The sequence below is a fragment of the Ranitomeya variabilis genome, chromosome 1, assembly GCF_051348905.1.
Source record: "Ranitomeya variabilis isolate aRanVar5 chromosome 1, aRanVar5.hap1, whole genome shotgun sequence".
Lineage (NCBI taxonomy): Eukaryota > Metazoa > Chordata > Amphibia > Anura > Dendrobatidae > Ranitomeya > Ranitomeya variabilis.
Window position 1 is genome coordinate 222,451,292 of NC_135232.1, and position 8,805 is coordinate 222,460,096.

General features: G+C 41.3%; 1 protein-coding gene across 4 annotated transcripts in view; it reads left to right on the forward strand.

The window, feature by feature from the left end:
• The window catches only part of LOC143810088 (calcium release-activated calcium channel protein 1-like), a 50,972-nt gene extending 43,469 nt beyond the window's left edge, over window positions 1-7,503 (forward strand). For all 4 annotated transcript variants that reach the window (XM_077292990.1, XM_077292982.1, XM_077292997.1 and 1 more), the window contains exon 2: window positions 3,431-7,503. In XM_077292990.1, coding sequence (XP_077149105.1) covers window positions 3,437-3,985 — 549 coding nt within the window. In that variant the 5' untranslated portion in view covers window positions 3,431-3,436 and the 3' untranslated portion in view covers window positions 3,986-7,503. The remainder of the gene's footprint in view (window positions 1-3,430) is intronic.
• The last annotated feature ends 1,302 nt before the right edge of the window (window positions 7,504-8,805 follow it).

Sequence of the window (8,805 nt, forward strand, 5' to 3'; positions counted from 1 at the left end):
TGGTAACCAGGGTAAACATCGGGTAACTAAGCGCAGGGCCGCGCTTAGTAACCCGATGTTTACCGTGGTTACCAGCGTAAAAGTAAAAAAAAACAAACCGTACATGCTCACCATCTGATGTCTGTCAGGTCCCTTGCAGTCTGCTTCCCGCTCTGACTGTGAGCGCCGGCCGGAAAGTGAGAGCAGATCACAGCGGTGACGTCACCGCTGCGCTCTGCTCTCACTGTACGGCTGCACTCAGTCAGAGAGGGAAGCGGACGGCAAGGGACCTGACAGACATCAGATGGTGAGCATGTACGGTTTGTTTTTTTTTTACTTTTACGCTGGTAACCACGGTAAACATCGGGTTACTAAGCGCGGCCCTGCGCTTAGTAACCCGATGTTTACCCTGGTTACCAGCGAACCTCGGCATCGCTCCAGCGCCGTGATTGCAAAGTGTGACCGCAGTCTACGACGCTGGAGCGATACTCATACGACGCTGCGACGTCCGGATCGTGCCGTCGTAGCGACGAAAATTGCACGGTGTGACAGTACCCTAACTGTTTAAACTGTCTGGCCTTGTATTGAATTTGTCTGTATATGTCCCAGCTTAATTGCAAAGTGCTGCGGAATATGTTGGTGCTGTATAAAATAAAATAATTAGTAATGCAACATTGTAGCTGACATCCACCATATTTCATAACTGATGTCATCTTTACTGCGGCTTCACTTTGCATAATAAGGATTTTATGAACTATTTATCTTGTGCGGTCTCCTTGTATCATTGCAACACCGCATTATAGCTGGCATCCAGTTTACATCATTTCATCATTAAAGCGCTGGTCTGGCATCTAAAACATATTTTCTAAATATCTATGCTAACACCCTAAGCACTTCTGTAATTTCCTTTTTTACAACACACCTATACTTTTTCCTATCTACCTAATCTCTAAATGGTTTTTTTTTTTGTTTTTTTTTTTACAAAAAAGGGCTGCACTCGCTCCCCTCAGCGTCCATCGCCCTTCCGGAAACAGGATGTTACAGTTACTACTAGTTTCTTCCATCGCTGCCCCCTCTGAAGATGTTCTGGGCGATAGTCGCTGTGGCAGATCAGCATGTGAATTAAACTTTATGTGGAATTTGATGTCATTTAGAGTCCTTTTTATCATTACAATAATAAAATTAGGTTTTATGGGAATAATCCTCTATTCAGTGAAATGTAAAAGTACAGACCTGGCACATTGTAACAATGCTACCCTGCACTTTTGGGCACCTTCATGCACCAAATGCCTTTTCTTATTGGTGAGAAGGCTGATAACATGGAAGAGTTCCCGAATCGCCCCTTTTGGGTCACTGGAGGCTGTATTGAGAGACTGATGACTGTAACAGACTTTGATCTTTCTTCCTGAAGTCAAAAATTAGGAAGTCAAACTTATTTTTTCATGCTACTGATAATTACACCTAGAATATTGACCTTGGTATCACCTGGAAACTAAAGCCGTATAGATGGCTGTCAGTGTAGCAATGGTTTGGCTGAGATCTATCTGTCCCGATTCCACCATACATAGGAACGCCCGTTCTGCTGAGCATTCCTCTGTGTGTTTTCTACAAGGAGGTGGCAGCTTATTTCATTGAGCACAAAAGGATCGGCAATTAGACATCTGACCTGTTGGATCCGTGTATCCCTCAACATCCTCTGTCAGGAGAGTCGGATGGCCCCCTTACACATTAGACAGTCGGCCGATCGTGCCAACATCAGACAATGTTATTGTATGGGATGTTCCTAAGATCTTGCGTTAATATTGTAGTTTTTGTAAGCATTTTAATTACATGTACATGGTGAAGGTAAAAAACCTTCTGCAGGCAGGTGCCAGTGGTGGCACCTGCGCTGCACCATAAACGCATGTTTATTGTCCAGTCAATAAGTATTCTTGATGTTATTCAGCAAGTGTAAAAAAAATAAATAATTAAAATGGCGCCTGCACAGTAGCAGCTAGCGGTGTGTCTACAGATCCGCTTAGTGATGAGCGAGTGTGCTCCTTACTTGAGTTTGCCCAGCATGCTCAAGTCTCAACCAAGTACTGCCAGTGCTCGGATGCAATGCTCAGATCCATGCCCTGCATGTTGCGTGGCTTAAAGAAAGATGCAGGTATTGCCTACCATACACGGTTAAACTGTAGCCATGTTTATTGGCTGTATTACAGCCATGAAACATGCAAGGCAGGGATCCGGGCATCGGCAATACTTGGTTGAGACTCGAGCATGCTTGACTAACGAGCACAGTCGCTCATCACTAGATCTGATGGCTACCGTACTATTATGCAAGTGCCGGCTCCGGCTGCATCATCTTGCTGGAGAAGAAAAAAAAGTGTCCTTCTCCGAGATGGCGTCTGCGCAGTAGCAGCTCTCGGAGATCGCCGAGGGATCAGTGACCTGTCAGCAGTCTGCATTATGAAAACCTAATCAGAGCAACACATGAAGACACCCCCCAGGTCTTAGGACATGAGCATATCATTAACAGAAAACTGAAAGCAAAGATTAAAATGATACCTGGTTGATGAAATCCATCTTGTGGTTGCTTTTTTTTTTATTCAGTATAACGGCGCCGACATGACACTGTGTGTAGTTTACTGTGCGCAATGCTGCTGACAGGTTCCCTTTAACACATGATGTTGATCCCAGCTGGTTTATCCCAGTGAGTAAATGCTGTCATGGCCTGTTCTTGGGACCAGTCAGGTCTGGTCCTGGAAGTGTAAAATATTGGCTTTAAAATTTTCCCACCATGTGGGTTTGTTACTATTTCAAAATCTTTTTCATTGGTAGCATTTAACTTGTGGATATGTTGTAATGATAAACCTACATTGTTATACATCTTGTAGGGAACTTTCATAAAATAGGGGTGATGAAAGGAAAGAAACAGGTGGTCTCTGTCCAGGTGCGACCCCCCCTGTGTATGTGAGGTTGACAGTGAGTGCTAAACAGATGCTCTTCTGGCTTCTGTGCTCCGCTGCTTCTAAGCCCCTTTAAATTAGAGTACGGTAAATCCTTTTTCATTATGCTGTGTTTTCAGACATGGGTAATTGATCCTCGGATTTGTTGTTGGGGCCATATTTGGAGTTAAAATGGATTTATTTATTTATTTTACCACAAATGTAAGGAGAATTGGCAATGCCTCATCAGTTTTTTTTTTGTTCGTCCTCTGTATTTTCTGCATATCAGATTGAACTAGATGAACTTGTGATTCTTTTGTTAACCTAACTATAAACAATATGGACTAGAAATATGTATTGTATGTTATGTGGTCCACAATCCTCTGATTATTTAATGGTACAATTGGACTTTCTTGCTACTGCACAGGAAATTGCCTATTGCGCACTGGTCTTACTCTGCAGAGCTTTTTTCTGTTTTGCAAGAAGTAACTTTTCGTTCCCTTTTTTCTTTTCTTTTGTAGGTTGCCATGGTTGAAGTCCAGCTAGATGCAAACCACGACTATCCAGCCGGCCTCCTTATTGCTTTCAGTGCCTGTACTACTGTGTTGGTTGCTGTACACTTATTTGCACTTATGATCAGCACCTGCATCCTACCGAACATAGAAGCTGTGAGCAACGTCCACAATCTCAACTCTGTGAAGGAATCTCCCCACGAAAGGATGCACCGTCACATTGAGCTCGCATGGGCCTTCTCCACGGTCATTGGAACTCTTCTCTTCCTTGCTGAGGTTGTCCTTCTGTGCTGGGTGAAGTTTCTCCCAGTGAACAATCCCAAGCTAGCGGTCAATGACTCGTCCCTCAGTCCTGGAAAAGAAGCTGCAATAGCTTCAACATGCATAATGGTGCCATTTGGATTAATATTTATAGTGTTTGCGGTTCACTTCTACAGGTCACTTGTCGGCCACAAAACTGAACGACAGTTCCAGGAGTTGAATGAACTTGCCGAACTGGCTCAACTTCAGGACCAATTAGACCACAGAGGGGACTCTGTCCAATCCCCTGGTCATTACCCATAACCGTTCAGCAACAAAGGGTTAATCGCTTCAATCTTGTGTGTTGAATACATAAGTGAGAAGTGGGCTGAGTTGGAGCTCAGGAAGGGCTAATTCTTTAATACTAGGAATGCACTTTGAGGCAGATATCAAATCTAGAGCTTCTACGGTTCTTTCTGACCATCTTCCAGTGTGAAAGAGGGGAGAGATAAATATCTATGCATTCTCAGTTTGCCTAAGATCTAGCTCTCGCAGGGCAGAATGTGGATTTTTGTAGGCTTTTTTTTATTGCCTTCTTTCCACTTCCAACATCTTGGAAATCTCCATTTTTAATGTTCATTTTAATTGGATATGATAAGGTGTGGACCAGTCCCAGATTAGACCTTTTTAAGCAGTTTGGAAGAAATTACTTTTCCCTGTTACTTTACACTGCAGCATGCTTGCTTGGATTTTTTCCCATGTATGTGATTTATTTTGAAGACACCAGCTGTCTTACTCCCTTGGCTGGGTGAGCAATGTGTGTGTTTGACTGCTTTGCTTGTCAGTGTCACTGGAAGTCTTCAGCTGCATGCAGGGAAGCTGGCAGAAAGCTTTTGTAATGCATGCCACAATAATCATGTGTGAGCCACTGGATTGCTTTGAATATTTAACATAGTGTTTATGTATATATGCAGAGACTCTTAATAGTTAATAATTTTTACAGCATTTTTCGCACATTTATAATCTTTTGCATACGTTTATCATGTTGTCGAAGTGCCTCCAAAGCATCAGCAGAGATGCAGTATAGGTGTCTGATCTGTTACATTTTGTGTACAAATATGGACTGCAAAAATTCTCTTACACATTAGTATAATCCCTCCTATGTAGGATCAGCCAGCTGCAATAATGAGGGTCAGGGTGTTGTGCAAATGTTTATGGCCTGTAAAGACAAAAATTACAGGTGCAGCTCTCTTCAAGAAGAATTTTTTTTGTTTTTCGCAAAAATAATTATTTTCTTCAGGTTTCTTGAACTGCAACAATTAAGTAGTTTGTAATTATAGAAATATATATATATTTTTTCCAATCTAAAATCAATATATTTATTGCTTTATAAAGGGAGACTATAGCACAAATTTGTCCATTATCTTCATTGGGGTTTCTTTTATAGCACCCTTGTAGTATATTGGCCCATAGGATTGAGAAAGAGAAAAACTTCCCCTGAAGTAAGACTATGCAGTGTGTAAAGGGCATTGTAAACCTAAAAGTTCCCACTATACATTGGTGTACCAAAAAGTATTACATACTGCAAGAAATAAAAGCTGTTCTCGCTGCCAGTGAACAGGCAGTGTCCTCTGCTGTATGCAATGGCCTCTGTATGGGCCTCGTCCGTTGTAAGACAAGTTAATGATCTATATGGAGTATGTTTTTAGCGCTACGTAATTAAGCAATAACAGAATAATGGGTCTGCACTAGTGATGAGCGCAAGTGCTCGTTACTCGAGTAAGCCTAGTCAGGGCTGAGGAGTCTGTGTCATGGAAATTAAGGAGTTGGAGGTGTATACGATTTGAAACACTTTAATAATAATTTGTCAACTTTTTGCTTAAACTCATGAATACCAACACAAAATATTGTTGTGTGAAGGCGACTTTAGCACAACGGTGCTGGTTTGTACAATTTTAATGGAATAACATAAATATACTACTTCAGTATATTACGCTGCACTAAAGAAACCTGGACTAAACTGCATGTTAATATTTGCCGCAAGCTTGTTAGTAGTGGTTTCAATTAAGCCAATGGGGATAAACAAAAGAGATTGGATAGGACTATTTAAGCCCCCCATTAAGTAGGTCATATCCTGAGGGTATGTGCACATGACTTCTTTTTCAAATGGGTTCTGTCTGTAATCTGCCAGAAAAAGTGCTGCAAAACCACAGCAAAAAAAATGAACTTAATTGCAGAGCAACTTAAAAACCACATGGCTGTGAACAGTCTGGAAACCATGAAACAGTTACAAGAAGCAACATACTTATTCTTTGGGCGGCTTCGATTTGAAGCCACTCTATTGTTGAAAAGACTGTCGGCATAAAAAACAGGAGCATTGTCACTTCAAGGAAGACTGTCTGCTTTTTCCTGAAGTCGTTTCACCTAAGAACCTCAGTGGCTCTGCCAGCATCTTAAAGATGTCCTGTGCACATTCCTTAAGACCAGTTTCACATGGCTGTACTAAGGTCAGTATTTGTAAGCAAAATCTAGACGTGGGTCCAGACTATGAAATAGTTCCAAATCTATTCTAACTTCGTTTCTCTTCTCATATATTGGATTTTACACAAATGGTATGATGTGAAAGTGGCGTGGAGCTGGTCCTACATAATTCTCATACGCATCCATGTTCAATTTGGCGAAGTGTGCATGTGTCCTGAATGTGAGAAGTAAGTTGCTGCTGAATATATCTTGTCAGCAGCTTTTCTCTAAGGAGAACAAAGAATCAGATGCTGAAATTCAACATGCCCATCCCTCTAGTGACCTGGTCCAGCAAACATATCAGTGGCTGCGGGACCAGAGCCCAGTGGACCGCCTCTTCTGATGAAGTTGTGCCAGGGATAAATGTAGCATTAGGTTAACAGGGCTATGGTCTCAGGGCCACTGACTACCGCTGTGGCCGCTGGACCAGGGCCCTGCATATATAATTGCTCAGATCTGCCAATCACACTTTATATAGTAGTCCAAATTCAGAACTTCAGCGAACCTTAGTCATATGTGTATGACCACCTTAAATCATATATGTCTTTAAGATATTTATCTTCTCTTTAAATGCCTGCATCACTGGCTATTGGTCTACTCCTGCTACATCATGGTTAGTGCCGAAGTAACACTGATGCAGTTTGCTCGTTAACATACACTGGTAAATGATACGCTTATGTACATTTTCCTTCTAGTAGAAGGCCTTTCTTGAGAGAATTTCAAAGGCCTATAGACTGCCTAGCGTCCTTTACCATATATTTTAAGGGACTTGGCTATATAAATATTGGGCCCTAAATAGTTATTTTTCAACCATAAAAAAATTGCCTAAAATACATAAAATATATTTTACCTCTATTCATATATGTAAATTAACAATTCACAAGCCTTTACATAATGGTAGGGAAATGTGTTTTGGCTATAGATTTCCTTTTAGAAAAAAATATATTTTCTTAATATATACGGTTTAAAGAATCTTAATGTGAACTGAGGCAATCAATTACTGCAAGAATACAAAAATCTAAGAAAATGTTGAGTTTTAAGTATGTTGCAATGAGTCTTTGTAGTTGTCAAATGCTGAAGAAACTTTAAGAAAAGGGAACATGGCTCTATATGTCTGCCCTCTCCACACATCGGTCTATCGCCTTCTGTTTTCATGCACAGCGTATTATTTGTAACTCTTATTTGGAGCAGTATATGAAATGAGCACACGATGATACTGAGGTTGTGAAAAGCACTAAGAAATAAAACTGCAGAATGTCATTTTACTGACTAAAGATTATACTTCAAAGCCTTTAAATAAAAGGGAGGCTGGGTGAACTGTGCACGCGCTCCGTATGTTTTTTTTGGTTTTGCAAGATTCTAATTCGAACAAAGGTACCATGAAGAGCATCAAGATGTTGTGTTCTGCTCTGTGTAGTAGCAGCAGCTTCTTTTAGTAGTCTTCCATCTATGGCCGTGGGAGACAGACTTCTTTCTACATGCATCTGCCTTCCTATGGACACGAAATCAGTTTCTGGGGCTGCTGGAGATACAATCTCTGCTTCTCTTCCGATGTTATAAATTACATGCATGACATGAGGTTCTCTCTTTTTTTTGCAGAATACTGTACATTCTAATTACGGTATATGAGTCTACAGGTTTGTGCAATTGTTTCTTAATGTATGAAGTCAAGGCAGAATTTTTATTGACCGTGATTAAGGAAGCACTCTCATCAGTTTTTATTCCCTTAATTGCAGTGATCATATTATGTGTTTTTACAATTGCTCATTTTGCCGTTCTACCCAGCTAGTTCTTCTCTTTCCCATTAGGTCTCTGACATCAAGTGATTAAAAACTGACTAGCTGAATCCTAAGCTCTATATTGTAGGGGTGGGGAGTTTTTTTTTTTTTTCTTTCCCTGCCAAGGGCCAGTTGGATATTTATACCATCCTTCGGGGGCCATACAAACTCTGCCCACAAAGTACAGTACATCCTGACTCTGGCACTGCTTTCAGGACGTGATCTTTCATTGCATGCCCTTCAGTGTTCAGTAGTGAACACTGTGTGTGTGTGTGCGCGCAAACAGAGCAAGAAGAAATTAATGAGCTGGTGGCAATCAAAATACAGTTCCCTGCCCAAGAATGCGGTCCCTGAGAATCTGCTCGGGGGCCTGATAAAAGATCATCGAGGGCCGTAAATGTCCCTGGGACCTGAGGTTCACCACCCCTGCTATATAGAAACAGGAGGTGAATTTTCCCCTTGTGAATCAGGACTCACTGCATAAGTCCCTGGCAGGAGGAGGAGGAGCATCTGGGTCAGGAGTTGGAGGGGAATGATAAATGCAGGGCCAAGAGACTTCCTGTTTCTACTTAGAGCAAAGAACACAGAAGAATTAACTGGGTAGAAAGGCAAAATGAGCAGTTGTAAGTACACAGTGCTGTATAGTGTGATTGCAATATATTAGGAGGATAAAAAGTTTGATTTGAGGAGGAGGGCTTCTTTAAATGAAGATATGTCACTGTAAAGATGTTAATTTACTACTATGCACACGTGCAACAGAACGATGTCAAAATGCATATTGCTGTTCCTTAATGTACAAATGTAGGTTCACCTTTATTCATGGTCAAGGTTTGGGTGTTGTCATGA